General features: G+C 40.7%; 1 protein-coding gene across 1 annotated transcript in view; it reads right to left on the bottom strand.

Moving 5' to 3' along the window:
- Nucleotides 1-3,148: 3,148 nt before the first annotated feature.
- Nucleotides 3,149-23,074, bottom strand: part of PKD2 (polycystin 2, transient receptor potential cation channel) — a 31,848-nt gene continuing 11,922 nt past the window's right edge. The window contains exons 3-15 of the mRNA XM_074154782.1: nucleotides 22,777-22,910; nucleotides 22,181-22,431; nucleotides 20,731-20,955; nucleotides 19,937-20,165; nucleotides 16,579-16,749; nucleotides 14,503-14,684; nucleotides 13,319-13,439; nucleotides 10,772-10,870; nucleotides 9,950-10,071; nucleotides 9,028-9,145; nucleotides 8,612-8,775; nucleotides 6,990-7,137; nucleotides 3,149-5,988 (exon numbers count right to left, since the gene is read on the bottom strand). Coding sequence (XP_074010883.1) covers nucleotides 5,755-5,988; nucleotides 6,990-7,137; nucleotides 8,612-8,775; nucleotides 9,028-9,145; nucleotides 9,950-10,071; nucleotides 10,772-10,870; nucleotides 13,319-13,439; nucleotides 14,503-14,684; nucleotides 16,579-16,749; nucleotides 19,937-20,165; nucleotides 20,731-20,955; nucleotides 22,181-22,431; nucleotides 22,777-22,910 — 2,198 coding nt within the window. The 3' untranslated portion in view covers nucleotides 3,149-5,754. The remainder of the gene's footprint in view (nucleotides 5,989-6,989; nucleotides 7,138-8,611; nucleotides 8,776-9,027; nucleotides 9,146-9,949; nucleotides 10,072-10,771; nucleotides 10,871-13,318; nucleotides 13,440-14,502; nucleotides 14,685-16,578; nucleotides 16,750-19,936; nucleotides 20,166-20,730; nucleotides 20,956-22,180; nucleotides 22,432-22,776; nucleotides 22,911-23,074) is intronic.

Here is a 23,074-nt window from a genome sequence, read left to right on the forward strand (position 1 = left end):
TCTGACAATGTAAATAGCAGCAATACCAAAAAAGACTCCTGGAATTGCTTCCCTGGATTTTCCATGTGACACACTTCTATTTTCTAAATAATCTGTATCTGTGTGATTATGGTTCTTACAGACAGAAACAACTTCTTTAAATCTAAATATTTGCCTTCTTTTTTAATGAGTTCCCCTTCTGTCAGATAGAGTGTACGTTTATCTCACTACTAGCTATCAAAAAAGGGAAAAGACTTCTGAACATAACATAAATTCTTTTTCTCTCCCAGTCTTGAGTCTCCCTCCTATTGCTTTCTCAGCATGAATTAACAGCCAGTTAAAACCCTTGTCAAACCTGGTTTTTTCCTCACTTGTTTTAAATTAAGCGAAATCCAACTGGCTTTTATTACACAGCTCTAACATAAGAACATTGAAAGAAAGGGCAATTTCTTACCATGAGAAATGCATGACTCATGCAAGGATTTCTGCCCTGCTTTCTAGGGGTTGAAATGACAAGGCAATCATTTTTTCTGAAATCGAAGTTGGAGGTTCTTGCAAGGGGAATTGCTACCTGTTTAGAAAAAGGGGTAGAAGTGTCCCAAATTTTAGGCAAATTATCTGTGCTCAAGTTTCTAAAGCCGTGCCTCAAGTACATCCACCTCAGTCCTTGATAAGCATTGCTATGATGAAACGGGTCATATTGGGAAAGGAACTCCTGCTAAAGGAATCTCCTCTTGACGTTTACCCGGCTCAGAAGGACTAATTGGCCAGGCACGACTAGTACCTTTACAGTAACAGTATCCAAAGCTCAGTAACATATAACAGTTGTAAAACCAGAATAGCTGCATGCCTTTTCTACATGACAAACCTACTTCAGCAGAGAGCTTTTCAGATCCTGAGCTGTCTCCTCCTGAGTCAGGAGATGGTTGGAAGGGAGTGAAGAGGCTGGGTGCTGCCAGCTGGGAAGACTGCCCAGAAGCCCTGGTCATGGTGCTCGCTGGAGTTAGTTGTTACTCTGGATTTGCAGTGGTAGAAGTCTCAGAATCTGGACAGCAGTTAAACAAATTAAAGCTCTATAAGTGTTTAATATTGTTGATCTGGTTTGTGTGAATAGTCTTTCAACGAACATTTAGTCCCTGTGAATATCTCCTAATCTATTCTTCACTCATTGCAAGGCTTTGCAAATAAATGAATTTACTGGTCTAAACTTTTGTCAAAGTGTCACCACTAAAACTGTAGCTGATGCAAATTGTCACCATCAGTCCTTTGGCAATCTGAGTATATTGAGTTTATTACTAAAAACTTCTTGAGAGCCACACAAACCCAGTACACTCCCCATCTCAAAAACTTCTTGCTCTCTTCCTAGCACCCCACTGCTGGTAAGCCTGCTCCAAAATACCCTGGAGCAGGAAAGCTGCTCTCACACCGAGTCCAAATTCAGGTCTGTTACAAAAGTTTGCTGCCTTTAGGCCTGCTCTTTGCTTCCTGGGATGCAGTTTCAGTCTCCCCGAGTATTTCTTGGAGTAGAAGCAAAGCAGAAGAGCTGCCAGAAATCTCCAGTCCAAGTAAAACTTGATTGTGATCCCACTGCTGTTTTAGCATTACTGACACTTAAGCACCAGCATGTTTATAACTGTCTTTGAACCAAGCTGGGACCGGTTGAATTTGTGTATTAACGCATCGGGGTGAGGCGACGCATATAAAAGAGAGACAACTCCTGAATGTCAGTCTACCACCCAAACCATTGAGCTGTCCCTCTACTTTTCTGTGCCTCTTTCGCACAATCAGCGCTTAAAACCTGGAAGGACCATTTTGGCACAGGAGGCACACAGACTTCCTGTGAAATCAGAAATCAAAAATGCATTCCTACGTTCCTGAAAACAAGTAAGAACCCAAGCTGCTACTTTTGTTAAGATTCCACAGCTTTTCTGCATTTCTCCATTGTAGAAGACTGGTTTGATTTGCAAACTATTTATTTTCTTTTGAAATGTATTTTCTGGAAGGCTGCATGGGGAGGGGCTAAGGACACAAACAATATAAACTTTCTCCCAAAGACTGCCTGCAGAACAGACTCTGGAGAAGGAGTCCTCCACCTTCAATTGCCATCCTCTTCACTCACACTGCATGTTGTATACAAGCAGGGAATCAAAAAAAGCCCCACTGGTGCCTAAATATACAAGTAACAGTTGCTTGCAGACATTTTAGCATGAAGTTATCTTTCTTCCCCTTTTCTCCTTTTTTTTCTTGTTTTGATTTACTGGAGAAAAGTATTTGAATATGCAAGGCATCCGAGTGATGCCTGGAGGATATGGAAGAATTATGTGGTTCTTATTTCAAACAGCATCTCAAACTGCACGTCCTTAAGAAATTTTCAGAAGTCAGCAACACTTCAGCATGCACACAGTATTAAATAAAAATGGTTTCCACTTCCCACACGCTGTGACTTTTATAACACACTGACTAAAGGCTTAATATACTTAATAAACTCAGTATGTATGTATTTCATCAAAGACTAAGATGGATTTACATTAAGCATTTAATTTTCATTAATATGGTATACTTTTGAACTGGTGAGACAGCTGCCCAGACAGAACTATGGGGCTTACGTGTGAGCGTGGGATTTTCCAAGGACTGTTCAACCCTCCAGATACTGTGGGATTCCCTGAAACAAAGGGAAAAAATAAAGGGGAGAAAGAGTAGAGAAGTTAACTTAGACAGCAACTGTAAAGTAATAAAGGGACAGTGCTACTAGCACTTGGAGCTGCTACCTGAAATAGCAGAAAATAGACTTGTGCCTTTGCACAAACACTAATGTGAAAAAAAGTGTTAAAAAAAGTACTGTTTGGGCAATGGAGAAGTAGGATCAGCCCAGTCCTCTCCGTTCATTTACACCCTGTACTCCTTTTTACATTATTAGGTAATCTGAAAATAAGGTATGAGACAGAAGTAACACACACAAATAAAATGTAGGATTCTTAATATTCCATTCTGAACAAACCAAGTGTATGGCACAATGTTTGCTTTATAGATTATACAAAATGTTTATTAGGAAATAAAGTGCTCAGTTTTACAGATCAATACATTCTTGATCATTGTAGAAGACCTGCATAATTAACAGCTTCCTAATAAGACCAAACACTGTACATTACTATGCAAAAATTTTACTTTTGTATTGTGAAAAATGATATTATAATCTAAAGTTGAAAAATGAAATAATAAAATGTTTATAACACTTGTCAAGTGGCCATGCACTTACTGCAAGACCCATTGTCAACACACAGGGGTACCCCATGAAAACTTACTGCACTTCAAGATGAAGTTTGTTATTAAGTAACGACACGTTACAGAAATACACCTCAACAAATACGGCTATGAATGCAAACATTTTCATAATAATCATATACTACAAATAAAAGACGAAACACGTGATTAAACTTATGTTTTGAAAGATATGTTTTTACAGGAAACCTATTAAAAACCATACTCACAGGTGTAGTTTTGCTTTCATCCCCCTCAGGAAGGCCCTGCCTCACCCCCAGATGACCAACAGATCACTTCTGCGTGCTCCCCAGTCCCTGCTGCCATAAACCTCCTCACCGGCCACAGGCATAAGCCTTAACACAAGGTATTCTTAGTAAGGTTCCAGCTGATTGCTGGACAACTCAAGTTGGGTCATTGATTTTAAGTACATGATTATTTAAATACTGTCTTTGCATTAAGGCAACCCTTGACCCTAGAAACCCAACATCAACTACATGTTACACACATGTAATTAGTTAGCATGCCTCAAAGTTTAAGCTGTAAATCATGCCACGTACCAGCACAGTACACATTTTGGATATGAATATAATGAGAAGGCTACGTATACTTAAATTGCTTTGTATTGTATTTGCTATTTTCCTCGCACACCAGGTGGTCATGTGTACAGCTCATGGGTTTGTTTGTTTGTTTGTTTAAAGTCAGAAATGCCAGTTCAACATGGAAAAGCTTTCCTCAGAAGGGTTTCTAAGGTCCAAAACCTTTCAATCAAGGCAAGACAGAGCTTAGTCTGAATGTCTCTCGTTTCATACAAACGCCCTAACCACTGTGCTGTATGCTGTTTTGGGAAGTTGACGGGGCCTCTTGGGTGAAAAGAGCATGAATTTCTTCCTAGTGCAGAACAAAATAACCCACAGAAAGAAAAAAAATACTTCACGTCGTTCTGTTCTCAAGCCAAAGCTACTAAGAAATTCCAGCCTCCACAATGAACTTCCTCCTGCTTCACCTTACATTGAGTTTCTGTGCATGCGGTTTCTCATAAACTTAAAAATAGGGAAAGACATGAAGTCTATTTAGTTTTAGCAAGGTATTCTGAGTCACTGCACATCCAGGCAACTCAGCTGTAAGATCAAATGCAAAACATAAGCTTTGCCCAAGCAGTACTACCAAAAGAAAAAGTGCTAACCCCTGGCATTTTTGAAATAAAAAGCATCAACATAACATATACATGCTACTTATACTTTGTGAAATAGACATTTTTTTCCTCTATATAGCCTAATAGCTAAGATGTGTTTGATTATGTAACTTTCAATTTTCTTATACACCGTTAGTCTTTTCAAGACAACTTCAGGAAAAAAGCACAATTGACAACCTCCCTCCTAAACTGGCATTCCACGTATGGAAACATGTTGGCTCGGCAAAACTACAAGCACTATGCCTCAACGCTTTCTATAGGAAACCATCGTAATTTCAGTGTTGCATCTCCTTTCAAAAGCAAAGATTCTACAACTTGGAAAGCAGAAGAAATGAAATACTACAAATCAGTGATTATACTCTGATTTTCTCAACTTCTCTGCCCTCTTCCCTGTCACATCCAAGGAAGAGTTAATGTTTTTCAATTCTGTGTGCTCTTAAAGAATGTATTTTCTGCAAAGTAACTATATTTACCAAAGAACCTGTGGAATGTTTATCCCAGGAACACTTAGATCATGAAAACATAGCATTAAAAAATGGCCACTTTGAACAAAGCTGAAAATTATTATGTTAGTTGGGTGAGAAGAGACAGTTCTTAAAAATAATTTTTGAAAGGCTAATGAAATGCAAAAACACATAATGCGTACAGTTTCTAGTATGGAATAATGTGATTTACAGTTGTATAAACTAAGTGCAACTAGTCTTCTATTTAAAGAAACATAGTATTTCTCAAAAACAGGAAAAAAATGAACATTTTAAGTTAATTAAATTGTTTGTACACCAAGAATCTCTCAGAAAAATAGGCAGAAACTCAAAAAAAAGTGCTGTTTTCTTTGAAAAATGTCAGCTGTTATAATGAATGAGACAAACTGATGCCATGTTTTTTTTGAAATTGCTTATAAAAGCATTTAAAAATCCTATTTTCCAACAGAAAGCAGAAAGCTCACAGACTTTCATTTCAGTGTTTTAGCCACAGCATATTAGTTTGTCTAAAGTTGCTGCCCTCATTAAAGTGTTCCCCGTAATACATATATGGAACCAAAATTTTGTCTAGGTGGATTTTGTCAGACCTGGTTTCCATTCGGTTTCCTGCATTTTCGTTTCCAAGGCTGACAGTCTCACTGTTGGTAACTTGATCATGACACATGGCTTACACAGGTCTGTAAAATGCCTTATGAAGAGAATATTTACTTTTGCCCACGAGTAAAAATTGTCCTTAGCAGGCTGATCAGGATGATCATCTCATACTCAGAAACAGTGTAGTAGTGTATTTGCTGGCTTAATACTGCCCTGAAATAATTAGAATCATCTACCAAGTTAATCCTACATGTGGATGTTATTCCCCCCATTTCCTCCTCCCCCATCAATACCATCTGACTGGGAGGAAGATGGCCGAGAGTTCCTCGAACGAGGCTGGCCATTCAGTCCAAGTGGTGTTCCCAACCGATGGCTCATTTGGGATGCTGTATCATCTGATTCCCATCGCTCCAACTCCTCTCGCACAAGTCGCTCCATTTGTTCCCTGTGGATTTCATTGTCACGACCCAGTCTTTCATCCTAAACAGATCAAAAGACACAAGCTGGAAGAGCATCTTCCCAACTCCAGTCTAAGCAAAACCCTATGCAAACACGGGAAATTATTACGCCACTCAAGTATTTCCACAGGCTAGTGAAGAAACACAGCTACTGCAGTAAATTATTTTCTTTCCAGTGATGTAACACCCAGGTTGTCACCTTCACTTACCAAAGCACAACTTGTACTACAGCTTCTAGTATTTAAGTCCATGTCCAGAAATACAAACTATACTGAGGAGAACACATACACAAGGAAGCCCCATCTCAAGAATCAAGCAGAATTAATGGCTATAATAACAGTAACAGCCACGAATACCCTATCTGCAACAGGGCAGCTGCAAGTCTGACCTACATAACCCACCAAGACAGTCCACCTTGCCCACCCCTGAACAGCCCTGTTCTGGCTGTTCTTGCTCCATCAGGAAGCTGACAGAAATAACACGTTTGTCTCACTGGCCACTTCCGTAAGGCCCTCAAGAAAGACAAGGTGGGACGGGAGGCAACAGAAGCTAGATAACCCTGGTGACAGAAGTCACCACCCACCACACACAATCCCGGAAACAACATGGGAGAAGAGGAGCGGGCTGCAAAGGATTGCTGGGCTGGATCCCCCACACTCTCACAGACTAGTCCATAGAAACCTTTGTATTAATCCTAACAGATACCAAGGGATAAAAAAGATGTTTCAGCTGCTACAAGTACCAAACACCACTGCTGTCCAGTTCAGGGGTTTAAATCGTGCTGTTGCCTCAGCGTGATGGAGGTCTGCTAAAAGATGGGTTGTCATGTTTGAAGCTTGCATCACGTCCCTAACATTTCATGTTTTCCTAACACAAAACTGAAATCACTTGGCCGCTGCCAAAGCACCCACCTCATCTTTACCACCACTTCCTCAACCCTCCCAAACCAAGCAGTAGGAAGAAGTGCCAACAGTAAGCAAGCCATGCAGGTTGTCACCAGACAAGAGAGAGTGGGTTTCTTACCTCTGTCACTCCATCTAAGAGTCTTCCCAAAACATCTCTCCTTTTTAGCTTGGCTCTCTCCATCGCTTCAAGCTTCACAATAACCGCATCAATTTTAGAGACAATACTACCGATAGAGTGTTCCATGCGATCAACCCGCCTCATGAGTCTGAGGGTAACAAGTGTGAGCTTCAGTGGCTCTGATATTTCTGAGTCAGTATCATTCTAGCACGTCAACACACAGAGCAGATAAGGATGAGAAAGCATTTTATTTCAAGCATGAATCTAACTTTCCACAAGTAAGACCTACTCTCCAGGAAGGGACAAGGTACACAAGACCAAGAAGGTAACACAGGGGTAAAGCAGATGGGAAGAAAGCACACATTCCACTCTCTTTTCCCTGCTTTTAGGGCATCCTCATCAAAATTCATTGGTTCTAGTTACTCAAATTCTTCATTCAGCTAGTGTTGCTGTAATTAATTAATATGGAGATATATTATTTTAGAAAAAAATACACACTTGCAAGTACCTTAATCTTATTAAAAAAACAGAGGAAGTTCCTGAACCTAAAACAATCTCAAGGTTTCATCACTTAAAAAAACCCAAAAGTCTCCTGGTATTATTGTAGCATGACTATTTTCTCTGTCTTTTCAATTGTCAGGTTTTAAGGACAGGGGTTTTTTTTGTTGTGTTTTTTGTTTCTTTGTTTTATTTTTTTGTTTTCTGATTCCCATGATCCTCTCTAAAGGATCTCTATCCAGTTCAGATATTACTTGAAAGCTACTAAAAGGAGTGACTTAAGCACCTTAAAAACATAACAGTTTTCATAGAATCATAGAATTGTCTAGGTTGAAAGGGACCTTTAAGATCATCTAGTCCAACCATCAACCTCACCCTGATAAAAAACCATTACTAAACCATGTCTCTAAACACTATGTCAACCCACCTTTTAAATACCTCCAGGGATGGTGCCTCAACCACTTCCCTGGGCAGCCCATTCCAATGCTTAATAACCCTTTCAGTGTAAAAATGTTTCCTAATATTCAATCTGAACCTCCCCTGGTGTAACTTGAGGCCATTTCCCCTTGTCCTATCACCTGTGACTTGGGAGAAGAGACTGACCTGCGCTTCTCTACAACCTCCTTTCAGGGAGTTGCAGAGAGTGATAAGGTCTCCCCTCAGCCTCCTTTTCTCCAGGATGAGCAACCCCAGCTCCCTCAGGCTCTCCTCATAAGACTTATTCTCCAGACCCCTCACGAGCTTTGTTGCCCTTCTCTGGACTTGCTCCAGCACCTCAATGTCTTTTTTGTGGTAAGAGCCCAAAACTGGACACAGCACTCGAGGTGGGGCCTCACCAGTGCCCAGTGCAGGGGGACAGTCACCTCCTGAGTCCCACTCACCATGCTGTTCCTGATACAGGCCAGGATACTGTTGGCCTTCTTGGCCACCTGGGCACACTGCTGGCTCACGTTAAGCCCACAGTACAATATTTATGAATATTTTTATAATGATGATAATAATAATAATGATTTGAGTTATAGGACAGACTACTATATAACTAAAATCAGAAAACCCATGAGGGGGGAGGGGGGGAAAAGACAACACACCATGCAGATTCATCCCCTTCAGAAGGATAAACTTACACTTGGAACTCTTCATAGGAAACCCCACTAGAGCTGCTGCCCCTCCTCCTGGAGCTGTGTCCACTGTCTTCATCCTCATCCTCCTCAGAGTCGTCCAAGCTCCGAGGAAAGCTGCGACTGCTCAGAGGACGTGGCAGAGAACTCCTATCCAGGTCCAGATCCTCCTTTGTGAAAACACAAGCCACGGACAGAGATGATGTAAAGACTTTCACCTGTACAAGGGGGATGGGGGTGTCAAGGTCTAAGATCTCCTGCCCTTCATCATCTCCACTGCCTTTTTACAGTTCTGCTCAGATAGCCAGAGATGAGAGCAAACATGAAGGGAAACAAGAGGATTCTTGTGGGGCAGCAAACCAGCACAGGGAGAAGGCTGGCAGACGGTGCTGGTGGCATACCACTCCTGATGCTAAGCTCACCCTCTCTTTCTCCAGGTCATCTCTCATCTGCTGATGTTCATGCTCTGTCAATTCCTGGTCCCCATCCTGGTCATATTTGGTAAATATTGCTTCAATCTCTGCATCTGTGTGCCCCTTCCTGAAAAGGCAGTAAAAACAGTTCCCTTACTTTCCATTTTTCAAATGCTGAACAAACTTCAAGAATTAGAAAAACACTTCACTTTGAAGAGACTTCCATCCCCAAGCCAAAGACAGGACTGATCCCAGTGCTGCCTATGAATTCACAACACTGATAACTAATGAAATGTAAGGCCTGAGCTTTCTGCTAATAGCACAAATCTCCCCTAGGCTGCACCCTGCTCCTTCACAACATCCACTTCATACATCCTTATTTGTTCCCCTTCCTTGGACTCCTGCCTGTTCACAAACTCCTGCAGTGGCTCGGATAGAAACATCACCATTTCCTCAAAGGCCTTAGACCTCTGCTTCCCCAGACCCTTCCTCCCCCACAACACACCAACTCAAGGAGGTTGCACCCCAGAGTGACAAATCCTTGCTCCAGTGTGGGGTGCCACCCCACTGCAGCAACACTAGCCATAGTGCAGACTCCAGGCGCCAGAGCTCAGCAGATTTCCTTAGTTAAGCCTTCTCTTCCACCTCAAACTGACAATTCTTTTCCCTCTCTTCTGCCTTTTTCCACAGTCCCATGCTACAGTTTGTTTACCTGTACACATCTGTTTGTTTCCATAAGCCTTCCATCAGATACAGGAAAAGCACAGGCTTTGTTGCCCACTAACTAAAAGAAAAGTACTCTGCTGTGTTTTCTTTATTCACATTAGCATACTCTTGCCACATCACAGAAGTGAAAGAAATTTGCATCAAAGACTTAACATCACTTGTCTCTGGAGTTACTATTCAAGACGAGAAGTAACAGCTTCCTTACCCTTTTAGATCTTGACGGAGTTCATCAAAATTTAGTTTTCCCCCACCCTGTCTCAGACTTTCTGAAATGTCGTCAACAGTAGTTTTCTTCAATTTAAGTTTGATCATGGCTTTGTTGTAGCCCTAAAGTAAAAAGTGAAATTTCGTGTTTTACTTGTCCTGAAATGTTAACACCTGATTTCCATTAACTTTTTTGATTACAAAAATCAGCCAGTGTACACTATCATTCAGTGTGTTCCAAAAGCTCTGCAAGAATCTCTTTTCCTCCAGTTTATCCACCTTTTATTTCACCGTTTAAATGGGCAACACACAAACACCTTTGCAGTTAGAAGTAAGGCTTTCATCATTCAACTTGCACTGCAGGAATGGAGTATTTTTGTCCCAGTAAGACACCTTTGGCAGTTACTGATATTGAAGTGACAGTTTTAAATAAAACTGACAAAACAGGTACAGCTTTCTGACTGCCAACACGTTATCTAAGACTTGCCTCATCTTCTTGCCTGAAATGAAGTAATTCTGAATTCTATGACCGAACCAAACAGCAGTTTTGCTCCATCAGTTCAATATTTCTGTATGGACCTAGGCAGACAAATCCTATGTCACACTCAGTAGGCTGATGATTCAACACAAAGTCTCAGATGACTAAAATACACTGCGACAGAAAGTTTTTATTAATTTAATTTACACTCAGCTCAGATTAATTTATTTTAATTGAGATGTGTATTTTCATCAGCTGCTACCAGCTTTACTTTGTACAGTTCATATAGCGTTTTATGTTCAGATGTGAGGAATGAGATATCAAAAAACAAAATGTTAGTTTTACCTTTCTGATAAGGTCAGACAGTTCCATTTCTGCCTTCTGTTGTGCCATATCTGATTTGACCTCGGAGTACGTATCATTGATAATGGCCAAAAACATGTTCTGTTCATGAGAGAAATGAAAAAGCCCACTTGAAATTTTCAGGAAGTCTGAGCCTTACTACTTCTATGACCTTCATGTGCAGACCTATACATTAATTTTTTTAAAAGGGCCGGGAGAAAATGGTGGGCTGTTTAAAAAGCACTAACATCCAGAGCTTGAGATATTGAAATATGATGCCCTGCAGTATAACAACTTTTAATCAAGACTACCGGCTACTAACATGACTGGAGAATTATTTTCCGGAGAGGGTTCATGCCTACACACAGCAGTGGCAATAAACCATGTCTGTTTAACGTTTCATGTTTAAGTTTGGCCTTCTATATGCAAGGCCAAACTTGCACAGATAACAACTGCGAATTAATCTAGGCAACACAGGTTGGCAACAAAATGCCCGAGGAATCAAGTTAACTATTCATCCTTTAATAACCAGCACAAACACAAGGTTCTTATATAGTTACAGCTCTGCTTGCACTTCAGACTAATGATAAAACCAAACAAAGCTTAAAATCAGACCCTTGGTATGTAGACCACCAACTCTGAAAAGAGTTCAGTCGCTTGTTCAGAAAGAAGAGGTAAAATTGGTCTCGCTAACCCTGTACCAAGCATATGATTTACTTGAGCCATGCTGTCATTACTGAAAGGGTCCTGCTGAACATGGAGTAAACATGATTGAATTGCAACCTGGACATTCAAGTTCAAAAAGAATTACTCAATTTACCAGTGTGTTCAATGTGTTGCTCTCATGCAAAAAGGCAGTATTAACCTCTATTTCCTCATGGACTTGAAAAAAATGTTTTAGGAGAACAATCTTTCAATGCTGTAGGTTTATGCAGTCTTGCTCAAACCAGAGAAGTAAGAGGTAACTTGACTACTCTCTATTTTGCTTTCAGATGTTTTGCTTTCAGGTGTTTCAGCACCAACATTAAAAGTTGGTGCTTTCTGCCCCATCTTTCCTAACTTAGTTTCCAGGTCTCAGACTGATCTCAAGGAGCTTATAGCAACACTTCAAATGACAGGATGCACATATGTTAATAAGCACAAAAATCATAGTGAACATTTTGATTAACCTCCTGTGCCTTCACATTCCAGTGCTTTTCTGCTAACCCTTAGAAAAAAAAAAATTATTTCTTTCCCTTGCTGAACCCTAGCCTCTGGATTTTGTGAGGTGCTTCTTTGACCAGAGTGACTAATATATTATTTTCTGATTGACCACCAGTCCATCTCACTGAACACTTCAGATTCTCTGCTTCCTTACCAGTGAATAGCCAAGATGAAGTCTTCTCCCACAAATAATACCTGTATGCCATTTCTCCTCATCTCAAAGAATATTAACAAGCCTCATGAAGTCCAAGGGTCATTAAATAACTAAAAGTTATAATGATACAGGACTGCTGTACTGTTCTAAGGTTAGTAAAATCCTGCTTTAATGCTTGCCATCTTTATCAAATCACCAAAAGACACACAGTTTGGGAGTAATCTGATGATTTCTTGCTCACATTAACAGCTTCCATCTGGTGACATCATCAGAAACAAAATTACCATATATATTAATGTTGACACCAAACTAACTGAAAACTAAAGTCCAGGTAGAAGATACTGGGGTTTTTCACTTTTATTGACAAAAAAACCCCAACATTATTTACTTGGCCTCCTACATTTCTAAAGGAGAAATCTCCTCCCTCCACTTTGTTATATAAATTATTAGTAAGACTGTGATATGAATGCAGTGCTAGAATCAACAGAGAGTATACAAAAGATAAGTACTTCCTCACAATATACTCATTTGTCAGACAATCATGTCTACATACTGCCTCTCAGATAAGTTGAGCTTCTTATAACACTGTTTGTCAAAAAGCATACAGGTAATGCACACTGGGAAAGTGAGAAAGACAGGGCCCAACTCTGCCCTGAAGAAGGAAGATGACAGAAAAGAGGCCTTTGCAGGCAAACCTGCCTATCTGAAAGCTGCTGCACTGCTGATGAATTAGGCTCTTCTAGCAGACAAGCTGAATGCTGCATGCATCAACTAGACTGTTGTAAACACAGCCAGCCACACACTAGAGCACTTTATAAACCAGGAGCCTGTATGGAACACTACAGCTACTTTTCATCAAAAGATACGGGCTTGCTGTGTATGCCAACGAGGCACTATTCAGATTTTAGAAATAAAAAAGTCTTTCAAATAATAATAAAAAATAAAGTAAAAAACCCACAATGTGGAGCACTATATGGGAATGACAACAAACATACAATGCAAATCTATTTTAAATGAAGTAAAAATTGAGAGTGTGTAGTGACTGCCCATATAACAGTGAGGCCCCTACATGGACTATACACTCACCATAAAAAAAAAGAAAAAAAAAAAGCCCCAAATAGCAGTAGAAATCAAAAAACAAGAGATACAAAACCAGCCACCTACCCACCCCACATAAAGAAAGGCATACATACCAAAAGAATGAAGAACATAAAGAACACAAATGTAGAGAAATAAATTGGTCCCAAAATTCGATTAGCTTCTTCAACCTCTGTGAAGTTGAAGTCTCCCAAAAGGATGCGGAACTGAGTAAATCTTAAAAAACAAAACACATCCAGAAGTTGAAACAAAACACTTTATGGATCTGTGCAAGAATTCTCAATCTATTTTACCCTAACAGTCTGACTGATAAGCAGCAGAGAAGTCTGCACTACTGTAATACTTTATCAGGCACTGCAATATTAATTCCTCAAGCCCATCTCTAAGTATAACCAAACTCACAGATGCCACACACACAGAACAAACCTAGGGTGGTTACTTCTGGCTTTCGGTCAGAACTGATAATGGGGGCAAGAAGAAGCAGAGCAAACCAATGACTACCATTGTGGAGCTTTAAGACCTACTCCTATCTCTCTCCTATCCCTTCTGCCTCTCACATACGTACTACCGCAGACCTCTCCTTCTAAGGCTGCTTGGCACTGTACAGCACCATCAGCATATTTCAATTTCCTCCACTTCTCTACAAGGAACTTTTTGCAACACTGCTCCAGTGTAAGGGGCCAGGGGGAACTCGGTAACTGAACAACTTGGTAATTACCTCAGTTAGAATCAGGTTATGTTGTACCAAATCAATACAGGAAAAACTGATTAACATCCCTATATTAAGTCCTCTCTCTCTCTCCTGGACTCCAGCAGATACTTACAAATTTACTAGTTGGCTGTCTACAATAGACTCCGTTTGTGAGTCAACCAACTACACGTACTGCCAGGAACACAGTGTTATTAAGCACACAACATTTCAGTAAGCATTACAAACATAAGTAAGCATGTAATCATTTAACTACTGAAGACAGAGTTACTGCTTTGTCTAGGAATGTGATGAACTGTTATAAACCCATGTCACTTCCACCAACCAAAACTTGCCACTTTTAGCTCACTGATCTAAATATATTATATCTTTAATCTCACAGCAAAGACAGTTTTTGAACTAAAAATGTTATCAAAAATACATATGCTACAGAGCTACATCAACAGTGATATGTCTGCAGCTTATCTGTTTAGATGGATGTCACGGGATTTGTTTGGTCTCTGAAGGGGCAACCAAATCCATTCCCCAGTGTACTGAGAAATTCTCTGCATTTTTTATTCTTGTACTTACATGCAGTCCTGGAAAGTGCTGAAGTCATCGATTTGAGTGCCAAAGACAAGATAGGCCAACTGAGCATATGCTAAGAAAATAATAAAAAACATAATAGCAAAGCCAATGACATCTTTGACGCAGCGAGACATGGTAGTGGATAACTGACTCATTGTTCTGTTGAAGTTAACAAATTTGAAAAGCTGTTGAAAGAAAAAAAAAAAAACAACCCAACAACTGTAAAGACAAGGAAGACAACAATTTCTTAACACAATCACTCTCTAGCCTTTTGCACATGAGATGCCTTACTGAATTTGACTGCAGACAAAGTCAGTTAATTTACATTTAGAAATACATCACCTCCTAAAAACACTGATGCTTGAAATGTGAAAAAAATACTGTGAAAACACCAACTTCTTGTTTGGGTGTGGGGTTGTTTGTTTGTTTTTTCACTCCTCTATTTGACACCCTGGCTTCAAAGCACTGTTACCGAAATGCTTCCAAAAGCCTATTTATCTTCAATGAAGATGTTAGCTATGAAGTAGTAAAATGTGAGAAAAGAAGGTCTCACAGCTGACTTTGCTCTGAGCAACTGGTTGGACTAGAGGAAGGTCCCCTCCATCCTGCATTATTCTCTTACTTTGCAGTTTAGTATTATTTCTTATAAATGAGCTACTTTATTTCTTAAACCATGATGCAAAAATTAGATGCAACTTTGTCTCATAAAACAGTAAGAAATTAGCTAACTTGCTTGATAAACCTATGCATCAGTTTGGAAATTCACTTATCATTGGTCTTAAATTTTTCCCCTGTTAGACAGTTTATTAACTAAATGTTCCTCTGCAACTTTACACACACAGAGGACAAGAAAAAGAGTATGGACATGAAAAGAACTATCACTAGAAAGCAGGCAGTAAAACAGAGAAATTAAGTTTAGGTAAAGTAATATACATCATTTTCAAATGAATTGGACTAGCTTTACCAACTCTTCTAAAGATTTACAAGTTTTGAATAGATAAAATGGGCACAGTTAAACCAGGCTAGGAAAAAGCAGTACCCAGTAAGAATTACTGACTTATCTATTCAGGAATAATAAAAACATTTCTTTATGTGTCTGCTGTGACAAAGCACTAGCACTGACTCCATCTGCTAGACTTAAACAAGGGCTGACTAAACCTGTGGCAAATTACAACCTTGCTCTGAACATGCAAAAAGTTACGCCTGTGCTCTGACTTTCTTGTTGTCCCAGTTTGAGGTGAAACAGAACCAACTTTCTGTTCAGTAATTTTACATCTTAGCTAGGCCTCTTCTAAATCTCTGAAATTACCAGCATACTGTGGAGAAAACTGCTCGTTCTCAGAGTGATAAGACCAATGTTTATAGTTCATGCCAAGGAACGGTGTGCAGAGGCCCTTGCTTATACTTATTGCTGTAACAACCAAGGGCAGCCAATTTCATTATTTGCCCTGTTGGAGGGTCAGAAATGGAAAAGGCATAGAGGGGTCCCACCTGTGGGGAGGAGCAGACAGGACAGGTGACCCAAACCTGACCAACAGGGTATTCCACCCCATCTGCCCCATGCTCAGTGTAAAAGCTGAGGGATCAAACAGTCAACACACTTTTTCTTCAATGGCCAATGTCCAAAAGGGACTCTGTCTGTTCATCTGCCTTTGATCCCAATCCATGTGTCCCTGACTCCAGAGCTGGAATCCAGTTCCCATCAGTCGCTGAGTCCAGTCTGGGACTTCCCCAGTGCCTGCCGGTGACATCATCCTGGGAGCTTGATAGGGTTTTTTATATATTGTATCTATTTCATGATTTCTTTTATTTATTTATTTATTTTAATATTAATACTTCATTAAAGTAGTTTAGTTCATTCTAAACTTATAAATCTCCTTATCTCTTCCTCTCCTCTCTTTTGGGAGGGGGGAGGGGGACACACACCTGTCATTCGATCGGCCAATTCGGCCCAAACCATGACACTTGTATGACCAATTTCACAAGAAACACGACTAGATCTCAATTAATATATCATGCGAAACTCCAAATACAGCTTACATTCTAGTGTTAGAACAAGGATGCATGTCTTGGAGTTACCTTAATCCAGACAAAAAACACAGTGACTGCAGCAATGTTGTTGAATTGCATTTGCCAATATGCCAAAGGTTCAAAATTGGGGAACGAGTTCTGATCTTCCAGTAGCTTCTTCAGGAGCATATCAATAGCTGATGTCCTATAGATGCTAATTCCTATAGCTACCACAGAGAGCTGAGAAAGATACAAAAGAAAGATACAAAATTACAAATGATGATTAGGGTTTTAAAACAACTTGGTTTAGTCACATAGGTCAGATAAGGTTAAGATGTTCCTGCTGGTGAAGGTCCCACTGACTGGAAAAGGAGAAACGTAATACCCATTTTTAAAAAAGGAAAAAAGGAAGAGCCAGGGAACTACAGGATGGTCAGTCTCACCTCTGTGCCCGGCAAGATCACGGAGCAGATCATACTGGAAATTCCGCTAAGGCACATGGAAAATAAGGAGGTGATTGGTGACAGCCAACATAGCTTCACCAAGGGCAAATCATGCCTAACAAATTCAGTGGCCTTCTAACGATGGGGTTACAGCATTGATGGGTAAGGGGAGAGCAACTGACATCTCCTACCTGGACTTGTGCAAAGCATTTGATGTTGTCCCACATGACATCCTGATCTCTAAATTGGTAAGGCAGGGATTTGATGGATGGACCAGTCAGTGGGTAAGGAACCGGCTGCCTGGCCGCACTCAAAGGGTTGCGGTCAAAGGCTCGATGTTCAAGAGGTGACCACTGACGAGTGGTGTTCCAGGGGTTGGTACTGGGACCAGTGCTATTCAACATCTTTGTTGGAGACATGGATGTTGGGATTGAGTGCAATCTCAGCAAGTTTGCTGATGACACCAAACTCTGTGGTGCGGTCGACAGCTGGAGGGAAGGGATGACATCCAGAGGGACTTGGACAGGCTTGAGAGGTGGGCCTGTGCGAACCTCATGAAGTTGAACAAGGCCAAGTGCAGGGTCCTGCACCTGGGTCACGGCAATCCCAGGCACAAATACAGGTTGGGTGGAGAATGGATAAAGAGCAGACTTGAGGAGAAGGACTTGGAGGTGTTGGTGGATGAGAAGCTCAACATGAGCCAGAAATGTGCACTGGCAGCCCAGAAAACCAACCACATCCTGGGCTGCATCAAAAGAAGTGTGACCAGCAGATCCAGGGAGGTGATTCTACCCCTCTGCTCTGCTCTGGTGAGACCCCAGCTGCAGTACTGTGTCCAACTCTGGAGTCCCCAACATAAGAAGGACATGGACCTGTTGGAATGGGTCCAGAAGAGCATCACAGCGATCAGAGGGCTGGAGCACCTCTCCTATGACGACAGGCTGAGAGAGTTGGGGTAGTTCAGCCTGGAAAAGAGAAGGCTCCGGGGAGACCTTATAGCACCCTTCCAATACCTAAAGGGGGCCAACCGGAGAGATGGAGAGGGATTCTTTATCAGGGAGTGTAGCAACAGGATGAGGGGTAACGGTTTTAAACTGAAAGAGAGGAGATTTAGATTAGATATTAGGAAGAAATTCTTTACTGTGAGGGTGGTGAGACACTGGAACAGGTTGCCCAGAGAAGCTGTGGATGTCCCTTCCCTGGAAGGCCCTGAGGCCAGGCTGGATGGGGCTTTGAGCAACCTGGTCTAGTGGGAGGTATCCCCACCCATAGCAGGGGGGCTGGAAGTCGATGATCCCTTCCAACTCTAACCATTCTATGATTCCAAGATATGAGGAACTTTATGTTATTTATAGCACTACCATAATCTGAGCCTTAAGTAAAAGCAAATATATTGTTTTCAAGATGTCCTGACTACAAAGCTAAAGTTTCAAACAGGAAAGTATCAGCTAGGGACTGCACAGAGCCTAGGAAGAAAAGAAAAAAAAATAAAATAAAATAAAAAATTCACTGATATCACTGATACAAGCTTCTCACAATCCTTCAGGGTCAACCCTGCTGGCGACTGATCACACTAGTGCTTATGCCCAGGCAGTTGTCAGGGCTGGAGGGTGCCAGGTTTCACCACCTTTTCACCTTAGAGTAATTTAACGGCCCAATAGCTGCTGTTTGAGATAAGATCCAAACTAGAATTTCTGGACATATGAGGAAATGCATTTCACAAGAAAATCATTATAAACTGCAGACAAAAAACCTGGGAATAACAAGATTTAGAAATCTTTTCCTTGCCACAGCTGAAGAACAAGATGACAGTGAAGCCTAGTGGGCTCAGAAAAATTAAGCTGTCACAGAGAAAGAAATATAAGGAAAAAAGAAAAGAGAACTCAAAAAGACAAAGGTGAAAAAGAGTAACGAGCAGAAAAGACAGCAGTAGCCAAAAGGTACTAGAGTTTCTCTGGCACACAGACTGACTAGTATTGCCCCGAACAAGCAACAGCAGAGAAGCTGTAGTTTTACCATACAGGTAAGGTTCTCGCTTTGACGTCTGCAAATGTACTTTTTATTAGTGTAAGTGAACACCATGTCATAAAGTACATAATCCTAAATTTAAACAATGTCCCTCAGACAAGGTATAAACATAGAATTTTGGTCTTTTGCGTGAACTGAATTTTATACTCACACTTGAATACGCTTCACTGACTGTTAACAGCAAAGCATCTTATTCCCACCCCCTGTAAGTATAACAAATGGCACACAGTGCCTGTAAACATCCTCCTAAATGGTTCATTTACAAAGCACTGTGATGCAAGTATGATTTCTCTAGATTGCAGGTACTAACTTCAAGACTTAAACCTTTGATTCATCCAAGCCTGAAGTCATAAAATGAGTGTGGGACTGGAACTGTTTCAGCACCGCTGGCTTTGCATACTTTTGGTAAGCTCAGCTTGTTACAAGTTCAGAGGGAATTACATTACGTAGCTTTAAATTCAAAGCTTGTATTTTCTGCTACACCAAAATTAATGATGTGCAATACTGTCCACTTAACCAAGAAAGCATCCCTGAGAGCTGCTAGCACTCTACAGTTTTGAAACACTTCTTCAAACTTGGCGTTAGCTGGTGAGCATTTTAATACCACGTTAAGTCTGTATCAGATATGCAGAAAAGAAATGAGGGCGAGTTTGTTACTCCCCATAATGGCTGTGCCTTTACAGACAAAAACTGTGAAAAAAACATACTGGACAAATACTCTAAGTTATCACCAGGACACGACGGTTGAAACCACCAAAGACAGAACAAGCAAGTTTGCAACTGACACCAACTTTACAACACAGACTAAAGTTGTCTTATTCAGACTGAATTGACCAATAGTCTGTAAGTATCCCTCCTAATGATGCCCCTATACCTTAAACCCACAACAGAAATACTGAGTCATTAATGTCTCCCACAAAGTGCATTTCAGAAGCCTTATTATCAAGATTACTTACCACAATGATAACGATATCAAGGCAATTCCAGAGACTTCTGAAGTAATGCAGTCTATGAATATGAATTTCTAAGATCTCTTCCACCATATAATAAAGAACAAAAAGACAAAATGCCACTTCACAGGCTGCCAGAAAAAAATCAAAAGTGGAGATGTAATGAATCAGCCTCACTGGCTGAAACTGCCAAGACGTAACAAGGCCTCCAGTCGCTGGAAACTCCACTAACAACCTTCATTTGAAAAAAGGCATAGAAAACAAATATCATTTACACAGCATTGATGAAAAGCATTACTAAAAGATACATTGTTTTATTTATATAATTATTTAAATAATGGAAACAGGCAACAGCCCACACGATTGACAGAAGACACTACACAGAACAAAAAGTGTAAACCTGATAGCTCTCAATTTTGACCAAAACCCAAAGCATTTCAGGAACAGTGGTAAAACAGAGACAGAAAGCCCTGTCTTCACCTGCATCTGCTTCATGCTGTCTAAACTAAAGACTGGTATTGTATAACCATGTATTTACTTTAATAAGCCACCTCACTAGAGAAGTCACCTGCAACCTGCACCAAGCCCATCGTGAAAGTCAGAACGGCCTCCAGATGGTGAATTCAGCTGCTATGTGGAGTCCCACTTCTTTGACAGGGAGGCATGCTACTTCAGCTCTCTGTCTTCTTTATACAAAACATATGCTTACCCATGTCCTCAAAACAAAGCAATCACAAAAAAAATCCCAAGTCTACAACCTACACTGTGCTATTTGAACACCGTCATGGTTCTGTTCATACCTGACCACGCAGAATAGGTTGATGTTTGCATTGTATACAGAGAAATCAATGAAAGCTGCTCTGGTCCCTCTGTCCAGCCACAGGTTCTTCTTAAGGCTAGCAATCTGCACAGCTGTCACTTCTCTTGTCCTTGAGAGGTCTTGGTAATAACCAGCCCCACTGTATGTGGCAATCAAGCCCCAGTGGCTGCTCCCATTCAAATCCTTCTCATTGGTGTATGTCCAACTAGTTCAGAAGTAAGTGAAACAGCACGTTAGTCCTTCCACCTTTCACTTAACAATTAACAAAACAGACACCAACAAAACCTCAGCAGAAAAAACCCGATCAGTTACTTAAAGCTGCCTTCATTTAAGAGATACGTCTAGAAAGTATCTCTGCTGGAGTGGGTCCAGAGAAGGGCAACAAAGCTCGTGAGGGGTCTGGAGAATAAGTCTTATGAGGAGAGCCTGAGGGAGCTGGGGTTGCTCATCCTGGAGAAAAGGAGGCTGAGGGGAGACCTTATCACTCTCTGCAACTCCCTGAAAGGAGGTTGTAGAGAAGCGCAGGTCGGTCTCTTCTCCCAAGTCACAGGTGATAGGACAAGGGGAAATGGCCTCAAGTTACACCAGGGGAGGTTCAGATTGAATATTAGGAAACATTTTTACACTGAAAGGGTTATTAAGCATTGGAATGGGCTGCCCAGGAAGTGGTTGAGGCACCATCCCTGGAGGTATTTAAAAGGTGGGTTGACATAGTGTTTAGAGACATGGTTTAGTAATGGTTTTTTATCAGGGTGAGGTTGATGGTTGGACTAGATGATCTTAAAGGTCCCTTCCAACCTAGACAATTCTATGATTCTAAAGTTTTGATGTACCCTGGAGAAAAAGCTTACAAAGTTCCTTTAACAAACACAACAAAATTAAGATAGAAAGATGGGTCATAAGTATGTTAATTGTCAAAAGAGAACACATCAATCCACTCACTCACAATTTCAATCCTTAGGGAAAGAAAATTGGCATTTATGTAGTTATGTTCCATCTCCAAAACCTTTTACAGTTCAACCGACACATTGTCCTCCAAAAGAGGCAGTGCTATTCCCATTTTTAGCCAGGGAAGACAACTCGGTGAAACATACTGCAGTAATACAATTTGGAATTACAGAACAGGTGCTCACAAATTGCAGTGCTGCACTCAGACCACAGCACACCTCCCAAGCATAACAGCTACCAATGGCACAATGACAGCACCTAAATTCAAATGGATTAAGAGAACAGTTCTCTCCAAGTTCGGTAAGCTTTCTCCATGAGCAGAACTGGCAGCAGCTCTGGATGTACCTGGCTTTATATACAAAACATACAGCAAATGCAGAGCTGCCTCTGCCGAGTGATTTATTGTGTAATTCAGCGTAACCCAAGTCAGGAAAAAAAAAACAACAAACCAAAAAAAACATGTCTACAGGAATACTACATACGCTGTTCCATTCCGAAGTCCAAAAGGAGCAGTATCTTCATTAGCTACAGAGTAGACATCATAGCAGTCTTTGATTTCATCCTTTAAATCCTCAGGTATTGAGCATGACCCATTTCTCACTTTTAGCTGCCGAATGCGAGGCACCCCTAAGAGCAGGTTCTCGTAATAAATGAAGCTTTTGTTTTCTGCCATGGTTTTGTTGTTGTACCACATCTCCCAGTAAAGACCGTCCAACAAAGGGCCTTCTGTGAACTGGGGAGGAAGACAGAATTTCAGTTTGCATGTTACCAGCACTGGTTTTATAGATTTTCATTCCATAGATGTGTTAGAATTGCAGTTGATAATTTTTCTGACAGAAGGCCTTCCAGTTACCTGTCCTCCAAAGACATTCCACAACCTTGTCCTAGCAGCATCACCTGGGTTCTAAACTTTCACATATTAAAGGCCTACTTTATTCCATAGCTTTGACGTTGTGCATAGATCTTCATGCACAACACCTACCACCTTAGAAAAAACATCCTGCAGATTAAATTTATAGGCCATGACAGGACAAGCAAATCACAGCAACAGCGAGATCAAAAACTAGTTTTAGATTACCTTCCAGAAGTCATCCATTGTGGACAAAGTTTTGAAATCAGTTTTCTCCATTTTTGATACAGGCGCTTCCAGGAAGAGCTGCGACATAACCCTTGTATAATAGTACATACTGGAACTCACTGTCCCGTAAGTCACTGCAAAAGATTTGGTAAGAAGTGAGAGGTAAAGTGGTCAGGGAAAGAGAAGAAAAAATAAATAATAAAAAAAAGAAAGACTACTTTGCTTGGTTTGTTTTGAACACATCAGGTCGTATTTGTATAGATTTTGCACTGAAAAGTTTAAGCTTCAGAACAAAAGA

This window comes from Numenius arquata, chromosome 10 (genome assembly GCF_964106895.1).
Source record: "Numenius arquata chromosome 10, bNumArq3.hap1.1, whole genome shotgun sequence".
Classification (NCBI taxonomy): domain Eukaryota; kingdom Metazoa; phylum Chordata; class Aves; order Charadriiformes; family Scolopacidae; genus Numenius; species Numenius arquata.